We start from the raw sequence: 19,778 nt of genomic DNA on the forward strand, positions 1-19,778 counted from the left end.
ACTGATTATGAGTTTTAATAAAAAAAACACGTACTTTCAACTTGCTATAAATAAATTAGGCACCAAACTTTGAAAATCAATAAGTGCATATACTTAATTGTTTACTCTCTCCGTCGCTATCACTGTTTTGTATGAATTCACAAATTTCATAATCAAATAATAACAGTTACTATTTAGTACCGTTTATCTTTCCAGCGCAGAGTCTCTTAGCGAGAAAGATCCATAACAGGTCTGGGAAGAAGCTGGTTATCCAGAAATTCGAGTTCCTCGATTTCGGAACGCTCCAGTTTTTTCTTCTGATCATTATTTTGTACTTGTATGGGATAGAAATACAACAGTAGCTCTTATATATATATATATATATATATATATATATATATATATATATATATATATATATATATATATATATATACATATACATGTATAGCACAAACATATATATAATTTATATGTGTATGTGTATAGGCTATATGTGCACAAACATATATATAAACGATAAAACGAAAATTAAGTTTGCTTTCCCATTTCTTCAGTAAACAAATATCTGGGGTTGTTAACAATTCTCCATTACAGTTAAAAGGGATGAGGAATTGTAGTCCACTTCAACGTGTTCCAAGTAAGTTTTTCCACTCAAACAGAGAATACAAAATAATAGAGGAGGCCATTATCTTGTACAGTTTCAAACCGTCTTTTATGTCGGCAAAACACTGTATTTTACTCACAGGACCTTTCTTATGAGGTAGGCCTAGCTTTTTTCCCGGGCTCGGATCCACTTTTTTCCAGTCCTATTTTTTTCCTGTTTTTCCTTCGGGCCTCAGCCACGTAAGGACGTTAAGTCTTGTCAATCAAAGGAACAAATCCGTAACGTTATCAAACTTACCAGTAAGTGTCTTCTTGCATAGTAAGTTCGATACCGGATTATCTATAGGAGTAATAAAAATGATAAACAACAAAACAACAAACATTAAAGGTATCTAATAATAGCCTAAGACCCTCTCTGAGTTCTCCTGAAGTCGCAAAAGCTAAAAGACTGGAGTGGTTTTTCCCGCAAACAAGACAGAGAAATACATTTCCTCTCAATAAAAGCTACAAATATCATTTCCTGAAGCAGGGGGGTAATATCTCATTGGTGGTCTTCATTAAAGTCCTCCTCAGCCTTTGTAGGCTCATAGGGAAGGCGTTGATCTGTTTCTTAGGCCGACAGCCAGTGGGGGACAGGCCCAGTGCCTATGACACGTGGCCAGTGTGTCGCTAGGCCCACTGTTTAACTCTCCAGCCCGAGGGCTGAAACCTATTCTCCTACTGAACCTCTCGCGTTTTTTCGGACCGTTAGGTTGACGGGCCTTCATTAGCCTCTCGTTAAATGCGTCCTGAACAATTAACTATATTTCGATGAGATAAACTGAGAATTTTTTATATTAATGTCAAAGAAAAACAGTATGGGTGAAAGCGCAAGTCTATCGGTTGAGTAAACTGGGAAAGGTTAAGCCGAAAAAATTCGCCCACCAATCTAGATCTCAAACGACCCACAAACACCACTTTCTTTCTCCCCAATCACAAACACCTACGACTGCCAAAAATAAGTTTCTAAATTTCCCTTCGCCCCCACATACTACGTGCACGCGAGGAAGACGACGAAACGACCCGACTCGAAAATGAGGGGGGGGAGGGGTCGTTTGGTTACTTATTCCACCTGCTGGAGTATGTAACTTGGTTACCTTTTCTCTCGCCTCCCGTGGGAGGTGGTCCACCTACAGGATACGCAAATGAGGTTGCGAGTGTGGAGGGGCAATAAGAACTTTCATTTCCTCCAACGAATGAGGGTGCGAGTTAAACGAGTATAAAATGCGCCGAAGTTTCTTCGGAGCAATCGAGTTTTCTGTACAGCCGCTACAGCGTATAATCAAGGCCACCGGTGGTCTCGGTATAATGCTGTATGAGCCGCTGCCCCTGAAATTTTAACCATGGCCCAGTGGTGGCCTATCCTATATCGTTGCTAGAAGCACGATTATGGCTAACTTTAACCTCAAATACTATATAAACTACTGAGACTAGGGGGCTGTAATTTGATATGTTTGATGACTGGAGGGTGGATGATCAGCACACCAATTTGCAGCCCTCTAGCCACGGTAGTTTTTAGGATCTGAGGGCGGACAGAAAAAGCGCGGACGGACAGACAAAGCCGGCATAATGGCGTCAAAAGCGATACATCCAAACAAATGCCAACTTGAATACTTTTTCACCTAAGTCAGGGTTGCAGTGATGAAGAAGCAACTACATATCTGAGATTGACTGACTGGAAATCACCTGGTGTCACAGATACCAGGTTGCACTTCTGACGGCATAAGGCAAAAACCAGCAGAGATCAGGTGACAAAACGGGACATTATGCTAATTTAGTTGAACACTTCTGAAGAAGGTAAGCTTTGCAAAGATGAAAGCTACACAAATAGGAAGGTAGGATAGCACAAGTGAAAACTCCTAAAGGCTGCGGTATAAAATGCGGGTAATTAATATTACGGAAAACATTGCAATGAGATTATCAGATGCAAGATGTTTTGATGGCCAATACTAAATAGTAAGCACAGGGCTAGATATGCGAAGAATGAAGAACGTCATGAAATATGTCAAAAGGCATTCACTGAATTTAAGAGAAAGAATGAATGCGATCTGGATACAAGTCTAAGAGCGAATATTTCAGCCGATGTGGAATGCGACCGGTGCGTGGGAAAGCTGAACCACATCTACGAGTTCAGTGGGTCCGGATGAAAAATTAATTCTCCCCCCACCCCTCCTCCCACAAAAAAAAAAAAACCCTCTCACATACAGAGTTGGTGCAATTGACGAGTTAAGAGTAAATTACCAATGAATATTTAACAAGCAAGAACTTCAAAAGCAGGGGAAAGCTTAGAAGTACACAACCCGATTGCCAACGACTCCCAAGTCTGGTCACAGCGAACCAGACAGATTCGCGTCGGAAATTCGGCTTCATGGGAACTAATCGTCATTTAACTCGTCACGGTCTTCCAACACGACTTCCTCGACGTTGGCTTTCTCTCACGTGGACACGGACGGACATCAAAGATCGAAGGATGGCCTCAGGAGAGTGTTTCAGACGCCGAGTTTCGGATGGCACTGTCAAACTGGAGCTTCCTCAAGAAGACCGTGACGAGGGAAACAAGTAAAAAATGCGCCGAAGAAGCGCCGAAGTTTCTTCGGCGCAATCGAATTTTCTGTACAGCCGCTACACCGTATAATAAAGGTCACCGAAAATAGATCTATCTTTCGGTGGTCTCGGTATAATGCTATATATGAGCCGCGGCCCATGACACTAACCACGGGCCAATGGTGGCCTATCCTATATTGCTGACAGGAGCACGGTTATGTCTAACTTTAACTTTAAATAAAATAAAAACTACTGAGGCTAGAGGGCTGCAATTTGGTATGTTTGATGCTTGGCGGGTGGATGATCAACATACCAATTTGCAGCCCTCTAGCCTCTGTAGTTTTTAATATCTGAGGGCAGTCAGAAAAAGTGCGGACGGACAGACAAAGCCGGCACGAGAGTTTTTTTTTTCAGAAAACTAACAAGGGCGCCACGTGTTTGCAATACTGAAGACTTTGTGGTTTCGCTTGAGGAGTTTCATTAGGTAAGGGTTATAAATATTAGGTAACTATAACTATAACAACTATAACTATAAGTATTTCCTGAGGTATGGAATTACTGAATGATTGATCGAGTTATTCGTAAACTGGCGCCGCAACAACTGTGGTCATCAGTACTAGAAATATGATTCTGCAAAGGAATCGTGATAATAATGTTCACGAAACTTTCATTCAGTTCAAGTATATTTAGTACTTGCATACATCAAGCATGAAACGAAACGTAAATAAAGTCATCGAAATGCTTCAGACTTTATCTTTAGTATACTGTACCAAACATAAACAGAACGCTCAAAATTAAAAATAAAAAATAAAAATAATATAAAAATCCTAAAAAAAAAAAAAAAAAAAAATTGGAATTTTTGGGGCGACTCGCTCGGTCTTCCGTGGAAATCGGAGCTCTGTCTATCAGTTACGAAAACATTCGGAGACATTTTCGCTGACCGAGTGCTAAAACTTTTAATGACAGGCTAAAACGTCACGGAATTCCCCCACAATAAAACAAGAACCCGTTACTCTAAAATGACAGAAATCGGTGTCGCTTTGAATTGAAATGAATTTTTTTTGTTTTAGCATTTTATTAACCGACTAACGGAAGCGGAAAATTTGTGGCACAATATCAGATAGAAAAATGAAAGAGAAAAGATATATATAAAATCTCCAAGTCTAGTCACCATAAAAAAATAGTTATTCATAATATCTTACATTTATAATGGCTTACGTAATTATAGAAAAGCATAAGAAGATGAATTATCATAGAGTAAGAGCCGCTTTCATGTAGTTACTAGTCATCCTACGAAAACTTTAATTGATAATTAAGTGATAAAATATAATTATATACACTGTCCTATATGACTGGTTCGCATATTTATGAGAGAGAGAGAGAGAGAGAGAGAGAGAGAGAGAGAGAGAGAGAGAGAGAGTACAGTTCTCAAAATCGATAATGGAAACCTGCGATGTTTTCGACTTGCAGATTGTAAAATTAGTAAATTATCTGGCGTCACAATTGCCGGGGTCACTGGCACCATGGTTTAGAAACTGGTGAAGGGCCAGGAGGTCCCACTTCAATTTTCGGAACACGCCAAATTGTGATGCCTCATTCTTGTATCGCTCTCTCTCGCTCTCTCTCTCTCTCTCTCTCTCCAGTGTAATGAATATTCCCTGTGGACACTTGACCCCCAAACGCTGAGCGTTTAGTTCTTTCTAAGCACAGACTTTGATGAAGAATGAAGTCAGTGGTAATACAATCCTTTAAATAAAAAGCTTATTGAGTTTACCCCTTCTTTTCTGGGAGACAGTAAAGGTGAGTAGGTAAAAATAAAAGCGAGTGAAAACATGGAAGAGCCAATGCATTTGTCACGTTAATTTCTCTTCTGTTAGACTGACGGTTTCTCTTTCCCCCCTCAATGAACTCTTCATACATTTCCCAAACACACGGAATTTATTGTCCTCTTTGTTGCTAAATTAAACTAGCCATACGCCAACTCGAAAACCGGGAGATTGCATGAGGCGAGAGGGACGCGCATACACAAAAACCGACCGATGACAACAAACACGAAGCATTAATAATTCATGCTCATTGGCGCTGTGGTAACATGAACCGGTCGATAACGACTACTAATACCACTTTGTTTGTCCCTCCGCTGAATACAAAAGGGGGAGTCTTATCTAATAATGATCGTACCTAATACCAAATGTAAGGGTCACCTGCTGTTCCGGATTCTGGCGTATGTCTGTAGGCTGAGTCAAGGGACAGGCGCTGCGCAGATTCCCCTGACAGATTGTCCTTCGTGATAGGATGGCCATTCGCTTCTCCTTCGAGATCCACGAATAGATTTTGCATTATAAATGTTAGATTCCCTTCCGGATATGACTCAAGCATCAGTTTGTATGTATGTATGCATGTATGTATGTATGTGTATATATATATATATATAACATGTATAATATATATGTATATATATACATAAATATATATATATATATATATAAAACATATATATATATATATATATATATATATATATATATATATATATATATATATATATATATATCACACATAACCACAGGTGAAAAATAAGAAACGGGGTGTAGGTCCTACACCCCGTTTCTTATTTTTCACCTGTGGTAATGTGTGATAAATGAATCACGTACAAAAGTGATAATAATCATATATCTGTATAGATTCAGCACCACTAACTGCACGGGGAAACACACGCACACATATACTCGTATATGTACGTGTATATGTACAAATACATATCCATATGTACATATATGTATGTGTATCTATGTATGTATGTAAGTGTGCGCGTGTGTTTCCCAGTTCAGTTAGTGGTGCTAAAATATGTTATCCTTTATGTTTCTAGCAAGTGTGCATGTGGTGAGGTCGCTAGCCTCACGCCCTGCTCACTAGATGTTCAAGGGGCTGAACTTCTCTGATCGAGCTGCGGCGGTGCGGCAAAAGCTGTGCTGCAAACCAAAATATTAACGTATGAACAGCTCAAATTAACTGAACCATGAAATGACGTAAATGGTTACTCTACAGAAGGTAATTTATTTTTAATTTTTTTTCCTACTAACTCGAAGTCGAACCTGTTTTAATCTGGAGCCACAAACTTCCCCGCAAAACAGTCTTTGGATAAACGGACCCAACAATAAAAAAACGACATGGCTGCGAGGCCAAGAAGCCTCTAGTCATTTAGTGGAAAGGAAAATAATATAAGTGATTTCAGTGACACCCTGTAGCTGGTGGCTCCGAAGTTTCGAATTTAACAGCTCACCCAAGTTACCACACCCACTGATGCACACACACACACACACACGAATGCAGTGGAGAACGTGTGTGTGTGTGTGTGTGTGTGTGTGTGTGTGTGTGTATGTACGTATGTATGTATGTATATGCACACATATACATGTATATTTAAGCGCACACACTTACTGTTCCTATAGCATATATACTTGTGACTTCTAATACTCTGTATCAGCGGTTGTCAATGGCTTGAAATAAAGTCGAAACCGGTCAGGACCTACACCCCGTCTCTTATTTTTCACCTGTGGTAATGTGTGATAAATGATATATATATAAAATTATAATTATATATATATATATATATATATAATATATATATATATATATATATATATATATATATATATATATATATATATATATATATATATATATATATATATATATATTATTTATATATATACTGCGTTTATCTTCCTGTATTATTGTATCCTGTTTGAAAAATCCACTGAATTCTCAACACGAGGAAGCAGAAGAAGAATTAAAAATACAAGCGTGAAATTAAGGGCGCAGCCATCCCAAACAGGTCGCGGCAATAGAACTCCACAAAATGTGGTCGAAAATTTCCTTTTTTGTCTCTCTCTCTTTCTCTTCTTCTCTCAAGCGTCTGCGTACGTGAGCAGGCTTCTTAACACGGAACGAGGGGCCCCGATTGGTCTTAATTACTTGTAGTTTTCTCTCCTCACGTTCAGAGACATTGTCTGTGTGGCTCAGTTTGACGCTATGCATGAGCCTTCCTTAAGTATGTGCCCGACTGGTAACAATCAGGCATAATCAGTAATTATCCGCAGTGAAACTTGCAATAAACTTCAGCAGTTTGGTGCATGAGAAAACAGATTGAGATTTGAAACCGTGCGCCTTATTTCTTTCAGGATAACGCATTTGAAAATGGGTAAACACGTTTTAAAGCCTACAAGCCCTTAAGACTATTTAATATTAAAATTGGCTGACTGACTGAATGTAAGTTGTCTGGCGTTACACTTACAAGGGTCACTGATGCCGTTGTTTTTCTGAGTGAACAGGTGTTAGGCCAATGCGCCATTATAAGACTTCGTTAAAATATAATTATTGTGTAATTTATGCATAATTATAGTTGCATTGTAGTTTCAAAACACACCATTTGCCTAGAATAAAAAGCCTTGCCCATAAATAATACGAAAGGGAACCAGAGTATCTAAAATGAACAGTGGCAGCAACATTAAAGCATCGTACGTCACTGACTTGCATTTGTTTTAAAAACAGCAAACTGTCTCTTGGGGGCCATTCCCTGATAAGGAAAGGGCGCGAACGCGTCATCTTCCCTTTAAACCAACAACCTGCCCTCTGTCCGTGTGCAGGCTGTTGGTAATCAAAAAGGAATGTTTACAACAGCACGTGCGGGGTGCGCTCTTGGCATAAATGCTCACAAGCTGAGCCTCTCCCATTACAACTCTGTTACCGTTCACTCTGGGAATAGGCCTAGCGCAATGCTTGCACCGGAACTGGGGAAACAGGATCCTGGTAGTGTCTATGGATAAGAGTAAAACACACACACACACACACACACACACACACATATATATATATATATATATTGTTTTTTTACTTATATATAAACAGACAGTACCAGGATCCTATATATGTATATATTAAAAATCCTGGTAGTGTCTGTGTATTTAATATGAGTAAATAAACACACACACACACACACACACACACACACACACACACACACATATATATATATATATATATATATATATATATATATTAATTTTGTTTGTTTTATTTATTCAGGTCATGTACACAGACAGTACCAAGATCCTATATACTGTATATATATAAATATATATATATATATATATATATATATATATATATGTATATATAATATATATACATATATTTTATATTTCCAACTGTTATTCTCTCTTCAGTTTCTTGTAACTATAACACACAAAAACCACATCACAAGAAAAGATGTGAAATGAGAAACATAATACTAGGAGTAAACTCAAAAAATTAATAAACATCAGTCAGACAAAAATAATCATTCGGTCGTTAACCCTTTGAATGAATTCCCAGCTTTGTCTAGTTGAAAAAAGACATTGGTATATCACGTAAAGAAATTCCTAGAGACAGAAAAAAAACATTGACTTCCAAGAAAAACCTAGAATTTCAATTACCGGAAAACTATTAAATGTCCATTGAAAAAGAAGAAAAAGAATATGGAATTCAGCTAAGAAACAATTCAGAATTCCTGCCGAAAGAATACTGAATTCCATGTCGTAAAAAAGTACAGAATTACAGTCAAGAAAAATGCTAAATTACAATTTAACACAAACCACAAAAATCCAGTGACCCAAAAAAATTCCAGTGGCTCTCAAAAAAAAAAAAAAAAAAAAAAAAAAAAACGCGACCACTTCATTAAGGAACCATCCGAGACATTCCAAAATTCTTCTCTTGTCTGGAAATTGGTCACACCTCGGTGCTGCTTCTCATGGTAAATTGCGCATTTGAGCTTTTACCGTTCATGCGCAAACATTAAAAGTTTTGTTAAAAAAAAAAAAAGTGTATCTCATTCATGCTTTCAGCATGCTCTGATAGTTTCCAATCATTGGAGATGAATAGGAATAGAAAGGTGTTAAGATTGGAAGGGGGTGATCAGAAGATGATAACGTTCGGCAAGAATGGCGAGGGTACGTGAAGAATAGAGGGAATGTAGTTGCTGTTCTTATATTCGTAATACAAGATTTGCGTTGTTCATGAAACGCTAAAATAATTTAGGGAATCGAATATAACTAATACCATGAATAACAATAATAATCTGTCATGAAAAGATGATGAAGAAAAAGATTCGTGTCTTAGTCTCGAAGAAATTAACTATATTAACTCATTAACAACTTCCGCATACTGACACTCAGTTATTAAACCTACATTCTCCTGGAAATGACACCAAATATTTCCTCGTAATTAACGAAAGCGAAATAAGACGGCAGCATAAAAACAGATAATTACGGAAAACAACTGGAGAAGTAGAAAGGCACGAAGACCTACACATCGATATAAGCATGCACGCAAAAGCAAAGTTAAGCAGTCAAAAGCAAGCGTTTTTGAGTCCTGCACTCTCTTTTCTTTCTAGGCCCTCTTAGAGACTCCAGTCTATGTGAAAGGTAGAGACTCCAGTCTATATGAAAGGTGGAGACTCCAGTCTATATGAAAGGGAGCAGAAATATTCACATACAGTATAAGACTCCGATGACTGGCATCTTTTGGAGCCGACGTTTAAGACTATTTGAGAGAAAATTCTTGACGGCGTCGACTATCATCAAGTGCACGTCTTCTTTCTGATAAAAAATAACCTCCCAGTGACTCTCTGCTTTTCGGACAGGTGAGCATCACGAAATTATTCGAGAGAAAATGTGTCCAAAAATGTTTAAAAATTCCTGAGTAAAAGAGCAATATAAAATATATAAAATACTTACTGAGTGAGAAGTAAAGGGCAGCAGCCATGAGGCCAGAGCTCAGGTTGGCACTCCAGGGATGAGACAGTGCCAGGGCAAAGATGCCCAACCACAGCACCATCATCACGTAAGGCGGCGCCGACACTCGCCTTCCGACGGCGCTCTTGAGTCCGATGATTTCACCCTCATCGCCAAGGGCTCCTTCTTCGCCTCGCTCCTTTTCCGTCTCATTTCCCGTCGTCATCACACTGTCTTCTTCGAAGACAGATGCTGAGAGGGATGATGCTGATGATGAAGGGGAGGAGGAGATTAAAGATTCCTGGTTACATCGCTCCTGATCACGTCCATTCCCGCTGGAATCTGATAATGAGCTTGTTGAATCGACATTGCTATCGTCAAGAGGTTCCATACTGACATCACTGCTGTCGTTTACAAGCTGAGAAGGGATGCCTCTGGTCGAAGGCCATGCCCTCTTATCGCTGCTTACCTTCTTGAACACAATGCTGGCCTCCTGCTTGAATATTTGGGCTTCATTTGTGTCACTCACATGGATGGGCATGTCGCTGAGAGACAAGAAAGGAACGGGGTTCCTCTCGTAGACTTCGCCCACGCTGTTCTCCTGCTGATAGCTATCTTCTTCGTCCGACGGGAGGGGAGATGTTAAAGCCATAATATGGTCATCACTGCTGTCGTAACTACAGGTCGAAGTCGCTCTGGTACTCGGGCTGTCTGGCACGGTCGACGACTTGTCTGGAATGCCAGAAGCTTCTACGGGATTCCTCATACCCGTCAGCGATTTGTTCCCGTTGGCGTCACCACCGAAATGACCGTTCTTCTCTCGGAAAAGAACGTCGGAGAGCGCGTGGACGAGACAACGCACTTTGCCCTGTGTGATGAGGCTGTAGCCCGGATATCCATTGAAGTCGCCGGCTGAAGCATCATCCGCGATCATCCTGACATCCTCCTCTGGAGAAGTCACAGGAACTGGCACTGAGTTCAGAACCCCATCCCCAGCAATCAGAACATCCGCATTACCTGCGACACCTGTATCAACAGCAACACCTCTCCCATCGGAATGTTGAGCGCCGTTCAGCACCGGAAGATCGCCATTGTAAAACTGTTTGCCAGGGGAGATATCCGCAGGCGGCGGCAGAGACAATGAAGCTGCCATGTCTGTTTGTTGTTGAAGCTATGCGGAAACGTAAACAACAAGGTTCCTGTTGAGAGCGTCCCTCTTCTCACCTTCACGGGTCAAACACTGGCGGAACGTCCAAATATACCTAAGAGGAAGCAGGAGAGCCTCTGGGAGTCTTGAAGAAGATCATAACTGCCACAGGCTGGAGGGGGGGGGGAGGTGCTCCCACTCCGACGGGCCTCCTCAGTGACAAGCGATGACTCCAGGGCAGAGTCTAGGCTGTAAATGAACGCCAGGCCCCTCTGGAAGCCGGGGGTTGATGGAACACTCACTCGCACACCTGGAAAGGGGGAGGGAAACCTGCCCTATTGTGTGAATGTGTGCTCCTGTTCCAGCTACTGATCGCACGACTATTTGGGGGAGGGTGGGTTTTGGGGTGGAGAGTGGGAGGAGGAGGAGGGATGGGCGGTTCTTGAAGTGGGTGGTGGAAATGTGAGAGGAAGGTAGGGAGATACTGCCACTAAAGACTGAGCCTCTGGGAAAGCCATTCTTTTCTCTCTCTCTCTCTCTCTTCTCTCTCTCTCTCTCTCTCTCTCTCTCTCTTTCTCTCTCTCTCTCTCTCTCTCTCTCTCCATTTCCCAACCTCACGGCATATAAGGGTCGTCGATCCCCTTCAGAACCCCAATAGGCGCCCATTTCAAAAACGCTTTAAAGGATACAAATGTGAATCTTATATCAACGTCAGGACGGGCCAAGAGTCACGCACCTAAACCACAAGGAGAGAGAGAGAGAGAGAGAGAGAGAGAGAGAGAGAGAGAGAGAGAGAGAGAGAGAGAGAGAGAGAGTGAAAGTCTTCGGTAATACATTTCTCCCATATTGCAAGCCTTCAATATTCACTTTCCACCTTTTTCTACCTTTAAAAGTAAAGTTTTATTTGTATTAAACGAGCGTCAGCCATCCCGAGATTGTGCGATTACTGTGAGAAACTAATATGGCGGTCTTAAAATCCGACTGCATCTATGAAAAAGTATACATAACAGAAAGGACAAAGAAAAAAAAAAAAGTTGCGAGACTTTTTAACAAAGGAAATCTTGACAGAAAGTTTAAATTTGCCAGTCTAATAAAAACCAATAACTTACAGGAAAATAAACTAATGTTGTAGAGAGAATGTCTAAGTATTGAGCATGCGGTTACATGTATCATGTATAATATGCATACACACTATTCTCTACAATAATTACACGTCTTGTATCTGATTACTTTTTCCGTTACAAGCAACAGCGAATTATAAGTCCTTTAGGAATCAATAAAAAAAAGACACTGCTGAGGAATTTTCGTAATGAAAATGAACTGGTATTTGAATCTTAAATAAAAAGGTAATAAAAATTATGAATGTCTTATTATATAGACATACATACATACATACACACACACTATATATATATATATATATATATATATATATATATATATATATATATATATATATATATATATATATATATATATATATATATATATATATATAGAGAGAGAGAGAGAGAGAGAGAGAGAGAGAGAGAGAGAGAGAGAGAGAGAGAGAGATCCCCAACAACAGTGTAACCACAAAACCTTAATTTAAAATCCAGTAAAATCGTCAGCAAGCAACCAACCCGTGAAAAGAAAAGGAAACACAAGAACACCACCTCTTGTCTATTATCACTGTTCATTACCATTTCCTCTCGGGAAAGCCAAGGGAATCAGAGGAGGAGGAGGAGGAGGAGGAGGAGGAGGAGGAGGAGGAGGAGAGGAGGAGGAGGAGGAGGAGGAGGCTGATAACGAATACACACACACACACACACACACACACACAGAAAGAAGGCTTTTCTCTTTTAGGCACCCTCTCCCGAAGTCATTGATCCTTCAATGAGCAATTAACAGAGCAGAAACAGTCATCGACTAATTTTCTGAAACGGCATCGTGTTTCTCGCTTACGGCAAGATTTCAGTTTTCTCGTTCCGGGCTGAATGGCATTCGAAAGTTCGAGCGATAAATAAACTATGTACTGTATGTATATGTATATATATATATATATATATATATATATATATATATGTATATATATATATATATGTATATGTATATGTATATATATATATATATATATATGTATATATATATATATATATATATATATATATATGTATATATGTATATATTATATATATATATATATATATATATATATGTATATATGTATATATGTATATATTATATATATATATATATATGTCCATAAAACACTATTTGAAATGTGTGTGTGTAAAGAGAAAAAGGTCCATAAATCAATATTTGAACGTTGCAACCATATATTTCGAGCACTTCCTTCTGTGCCCCTTTTCACTGGTAAAATATCGACAGATGATATGTTACAAGAGTTTATATACAAAGCATTTTACAGTAAAAGACATTCATAAATATACGTATATATAAATATATATAATATACATAAATATATATACATATGCATACATTCACAATGCTTTTGTTATTATTTTTAACAAAGTCATAAACGAAATTTACACCTACAGAAAAAAGGCAAACACTCCGCAAGAACAAAAAAGTTTTCACGTAGACTTCTCAAGAATAAGGAAGTCATTTAAGCACTACTTTCAAAAATACCTTTTAAGACAAGAGTCTGGAAAAGAGTGGAAAGTGTTGCAAAACAGCTGAATGCAAGACGTGCAAACTACGGTCTCTGACAGCTGACAATTAGAGAGAGAAAATGAAATCCTCCCCAAAAAAAAGTTGCATTGTCTCGTGCAAACTTTGCGTGCCTTGCAACATGCGTCCTTTTACTTTTGCAAGCTCACAGAGGGAAATTCTATTAGCAAAATAAAAAAAAAGGCAGCTTTTCTGACAAAAGCAATTTTTCTTTTATTAAAAGCAAGACTTTTGACAATTTAGAAACAGTTAACAATAGGCCGTGTAGCAAAAATTACTCAATTATCCTCCAATTATCATATTCTTTGAGCAAATCTTTCTAAGAAATGTAATGTTTGTAGCAGGTAACCCCTGATCACCTAACGTGCAATCACTCCAATCGGCGACTGACGTGGATCAAGAGATCGTATTGCAATCCTCATTGTTTTCAAAAGCTTATGATATCCAATAGACATCCGGTAATGGATATCAATAACAGCGTCATTGCAAACATTTTGGATCCTTTATGTTATTCATGTAACATAATGGCACGTAAAAAAAAAAAAAGTAATGCCAAATTAGGAATATTCTACGCCTCAGTTCCAATAAGAAAATAAATATTTGTAGGAGCATCAACATCAAATGGTAAAAGCATATGCTAAAAGCTGTTAACTGAGCATCTTTCTCTCTCCAAAATATCATACTCTGCATCATCAATTCGGTGCAGTGCAGTCAGTGAGGGTGACTATTTCAACAATAAGCCTTGTATGTATATACTTAAGAATTCTGAACGGCAAGCGTTCTTCTGCCTTGTGAGAGAGAGAGAGAGAGAGAGAGAGAGAGAGAGAGAGAGAGAGAGAGAGAGAGAGAGAGAGAGAGAGAGAGAGAGAGAAAGGAGTTGCTAAACACAACAGCATTGAATATTCCGTAAAATACCCTTAAATATCTGGTACCATTTTGGATTTTTCTACACTAATGTCTTTAAACCCAAAAAATTTGTTAATGCACTAAGTCCTAATCATTTAATTTACCGCGTCAGGTTACGATGAGGGGCTATGCTATATGCAACATCGACAAAAAAAATCCACGGAATATGATCAGCAATGATCTTTCATTACATTACAAAGGGCATTAGCCTATGCAATATCGAAAAAAACTCCACGGAATATGAGCAGCAATTATCTTTCATTACATTACAAAGGACAATCAGATTACTTGTTACGCCAACGCAGGCCATGAGCAGACATTTAAGTAGGATAAGATGGAAGACAAGAAGTGGCCGCAACTATGCAGTTTGATCCAGTTCACCATAAAATGACAAAGAAAATGGGAATCTTTGGAGAAATAGAAAACTTTCGATGGCGGCCAATTTAAGGGGGACTCAAACAATCCCTTGGGCTGAACTCTTATTAACTTGTTGGTATTTAAAAATTCTTGATGCTTTTATTAAAAGAACCTGACTAAATTATCATTTAATTGTGATTTTTTTAAACACAACGAACAGGTGTCTTCAACTGAAAATTTTAAACCTCTGTGTATATTTGCAGGAAAAAAACAACACCATTTAATATATGCAGGCTATCACTGTCCCTCGTTTTACAATAACCAATAATTTGTCTTTCATCTTAATTAATGTCGATTGTATGGCAAATATCATTAATGAAAATAAGGTGCAAATAAATAAAGCAACAGCCTTGGAAGGGGGGCGGGGTAAAATTACACTAAAAAGCATTAACAATAGTCTACCCATGTCTTACAATGACTTTTTGGGGTGCAGTTATTTTCATGAGAAATATGTTTCATTTGTACTGTAGAAATATTAGGGGCCTCAACGAAATGGATACTGCTGTTTATTTCACGTTTTGCAGTAGTTCTATTTAGAACTGAGAAAAACTGTGGTTTATTAAACTAAGGAAACAGGTTAGCCGAGTAAAAATATATTTGCATAACAATTTCACCAAACGAAATCCGATGGAACACATCAATCATATAAGTCGGAAAGACATACAAACAGACGGACTGACAGCTGGTCGTCAATCATTCTCACGGAAGAATGGGGTTAAGCCTACCGAGGGATGAGCTTCACAGGAAACTGGAATAAAGGTAACTTCTAGGTAGATGGAAAAATGCAACACAGTCGCAATATGCTGTTGTTTAACACAAATAATATAATAATAATAATAATAATAATAATAATAATAATAAAAAAATAATAAAAAAAGTAAAAAGCTAAAAAAAATAAACGACGATATATTGTATTATGATATGAAACGGGGAATTACAAAGTCACTACTTTGTTATATATTTTAATACTCGCCTTTAACTTGCATCTTTCCAGAGCACAGAATAAGTTTCAGTTGTTTACCTCCTACAGTTACAAAATGAAAAAGTAACAGCTTTTAAGAGATAACACCTAGTAAAATAAATATATAACGTCTCACGAACTATTTTGTAATGGTTCCCAATGTGTCATTTGAGAAATACCTGAAAGAAATTGCTAGTTGTAACATAAGCTTAATGGCTGGGAGTTGTAAGCCTGATTTTCCAGAACTAAACGCTTTATAACTGTGTGTGTGTGTGTGTGTGAGAGAGAGAGAGAGAGAGAGAGAGAGAGAGAGAGAGAGAGAGAGAGAGAAGGGGGAAGGAACGTACAAGAATAAAACAGAATCCATGACTGAGTAAACAAAGAACCGGAAGGTAACAGCAAGTTACAAAGGAAAGAAAAATCGTTCAGAAATTGACGAAGCCACCATATGGATAGACCACTCTGTTACTACTTTTGGGAATTTGGTTTATTGGTTTTCTCTAGGAGCATAAGCCCTTTCCAGCACATGGCTGGCTTAATCTAAACAGCAAATGAATCTTGGATTTAATTTTCCTTATTGGAAGAGAAAAATAGTGTTTACATGCCCTAACGTATAGTTCCCATTGTGAGGAACATTTACTTATACATTTCATTCAAAAGGGGATTTACAGAATGCTCAAATGAGAGCTTTTCAAGCTTGGAAGAGTACCCAGCGGAGAATTCCTACAGATCTGGACCTTTGCGTAATAACTAAATTATACACTGTAATGCCCAGCGGGCAATAGCTAGTACAACGATGGTAGACATAATGAAACCAATGGCACTGCATACACAGATGAGTAACATCCCTAAAAGCAAAGTTTACCTTATCAACAAAAGGAATCGTATCCAACATGCCATGCCCCATAAAAACAAGTTTTGCATAATGAAATCTAAGGCCTTGCAATTTTTTTTTTCTTTTGGAGAAACTGTCATGTTTCTCATAAAAAAACTAAAATACCCTAAAGGCACAAAAAAAAAAAAACAAAAAGGAACCAATTCCGGTACTCACCTTCGCTGTGAATGCCCGAACTGGCGCAGTCCTCCTCGCCGTAATGCTCTGACCCCCCTGAGGAGTGGGAGTCTCCCTCGGCAGATCCTATGCCCTCGGAGCCGTCCAGCGACCGCCTCTCGCCCTTCAGCCCGTAGGTGATGTCCACCTCGCGCTGTAGGTCGTCCTCCGACACGTGGGAGCTGCAGTAATCGTCCTCGGGCTCTTCGAGAATCACTTCGAGGCCAGCTGTGGAGGAAGAGGTAACTTGAGGTTGATCTGTCCGAGTGATGGATGGCTTGGGGGGAGGTAGGACGGGTTAGGATAGGAGGGGTGGGGGAGGATGACTTAAGGAAGGGAAGACTGGGGATACTTTATCGATTTTAAAGATTTTTACAAACCTACGTCAGGAAATGAGTAGGAAAGGCAAGTACTGTGCAAAATGAGGCTGAAGTTACGGTTTAAAAATATCTTAAAAACTAATGAAAAAAAAACAGACCTATACCAAATTCTTAAATGGCATCGACAACCAAATAAAATTTCTAGAATTTCTTAAGAAGAGGTATCAGTAACTTCCTTAAAAGTTACAAAAAACACATAAGTTCAGTCATTTACTGGACAAGAAATTCTAAACACACGTATATTCAACTTATCACCGTGCCTACATTTTTGGTATGTCAACATACAAACGAGAGAGAGAGAGAGAGAGAGAGAGAGAGAGAGAGAGAGAGAGAGAGAGAGAGAGAGAAGGGCAAGACCACTGAGCTGATTTCTCCTAGGGCTGGCCCGAAGGATTAGACTGTTGCTAAGAACCAATTGGTTATTAGCAACGGGACCAAGCTTATTGTGGAACTGAACCACATTATAGCGAGAAATGAATTTCTATCACCAGAAATATACTCTTTTTTTGGCCCATCGAATGACGGTCAGCTCAACCAACTCGGCCAACAAAGGGCCAGAGAGAGAGAGAGAGAGAGAGAGAGAGAGAGAGAGAGAGAGAGAGAGAGAGAGAGAGAGAGATGACATAAGGGAGCAATATCGTTATGACATAACCCCTTTGGGGAAAAAACTACGAGTAATAAAAACTCCTTGAACAAACGGACAAAGATTGTGATACACCACTCCATAGTTTCCCAGAATAAAAATATCTCAAAACAAAATTCATGCAAACACTACACAGCGGTCACAAATATCAAAACAAACAAAATTCCTTAGGCAAGAAAAATTCACAAAAACGTAACATTTTACTAATTGGATGTCACAGAAGACAAAAGTGGTGCTTTCTTAATGAACAAAGCATAAATGAAATCAAACTTAGGAAGCCTACACTTTCGGACTTCAAAGGTACAAAGAATTATTCTGATAATAGTAAAATAAAAAAATTACCACAACAACAACTATTAAAAAGCACAAAATGACACAAACTACTGAAAAACAACATTTGGAAGTCCATAAACACAAAGAGTATTTTCGAAATTTAAAAGAAAAAACAAAAGCAAAACAATATGCCCGAACTTCTGGAAACACAGGAGGAAACCGGATTAACAAAACACTCAGTAATCCGACTGGATTTCACAACAGGTTCGGCAAGGTTCCTTCACACAGCCTACCTGCCGGTCACCCTCCACCGATCGAGTCTATTGGACAACTACTCCGCCATGCCCATGCAGGTCCTTGGGAGGAACCACCTGGTATGCGGGACGCCACCAACGCCTTCTATTCCTACTCCCACTACTACTACTACTACTACTATTACTACTTACTACTGCTACTAATACTTGTTATTCCTTGGGTACTTTCCAGGGCAGGCATCTGACACTGCTATAGTTTATATCAGCATGAAATTAGATCCACTAAAAGCATTGAAAACTGTCTCATTTCAATTCCTTCCAAACAGTTCTCATTTTAAATCACTATAAAACAGGGCTTGGTTAAAAGTAAAACAAGCTCTCCGACTTTCCTCTACAATACGAATGAAAACATAACCTATTATAAATTTTTTAAATAAAAAAAATCGACTTTCAAAACCTTAATCGGGTCTTACTTAAAAGCAACGTTACCAAGGCTGCATTCTGATAACCTTAGTGAAACATTATTTCTGTTTTCACAGCAAAAGACTGTTGACAACTCAACACGTTCAAAACCCCTATATACAGTATTCAGTGAAACTTTATCAAGACTACGTCAAACTACGTAATAGTTCGATTAAAAGACCCTATTAACTTGGCATCGAAATGTCTGACAGGTGTCCAAGTGGAAATTCCCTCAGAGCGGTTTTGGCCCACGCTGGAATCGAGTACCCCTCCGCCCACAGTCCATCCTAAATCGCCCGACCTTCTTCTTACCGAACATTTCTTCGTGGGTCGCCTACGTCCTTGCAACTCACAGGATATATACCCCAATCTAATCCCGTCCCCCGGTCCCAGATGAGTCTAACGAGGGGAATTGGCGATATCCTTAAGCCCCCCCACGCCCTCCTGTAATCTCTAAATGTCTAAGAGCAAATTAACAAAACTTAAGTCAATACAAGCTGCATATGGCCAACTTGAGAAGAGCCAGTGCTAGCGACACATCTGTCGCTCGACTGCGACGAAGACTTCTTGGGTTTTGCCGCAGTTCAATGTCACTGAAGGTAAAGGTGGAGTCGACGACAGCAAAATTGTAGAAATTTCCTTGTGACCAAACACTGTATTTTTGGGAAAG

The 19,778-nt window shown here is 39.0% G+C and overlaps 1 protein-coding gene across 12 annotated transcripts in view; it reads right to left on the bottom strand.

Annotated features, from left to right (window-relative positions):
* Positions 1–19,778, bottom strand: part of LOC136842464 (uncharacterized) — a 764,342-nt gene that overhangs the window by 33,917 nt on the left and 710,647 nt on the right. For all 12 annotated transcript variants that reach the window (XM_067109832.1, XM_067109829.1, XM_067109831.1 and 9 more), the window contains one exon: positions 17,097–17,324. In XM_067109832.1, the coding sequence (XP_066965933.1) occupies positions 17,097–17,324 (228 nt within the window). The remainder of the gene's footprint in view (positions 1–17,096; positions 17,325–19,778) is intronic.

This window comes from Macrobrachium rosenbergii, chromosome 10, assembly GCF_040412425.1.
Source record: "Macrobrachium rosenbergii isolate ZJJX-2024 chromosome 10, ASM4041242v1, whole genome shotgun sequence".
Classification (NCBI taxonomy): Eukaryota; Metazoa; Arthropoda; class Malacostraca; order Decapoda; family Palaemonidae; genus Macrobrachium; species Macrobrachium rosenbergii.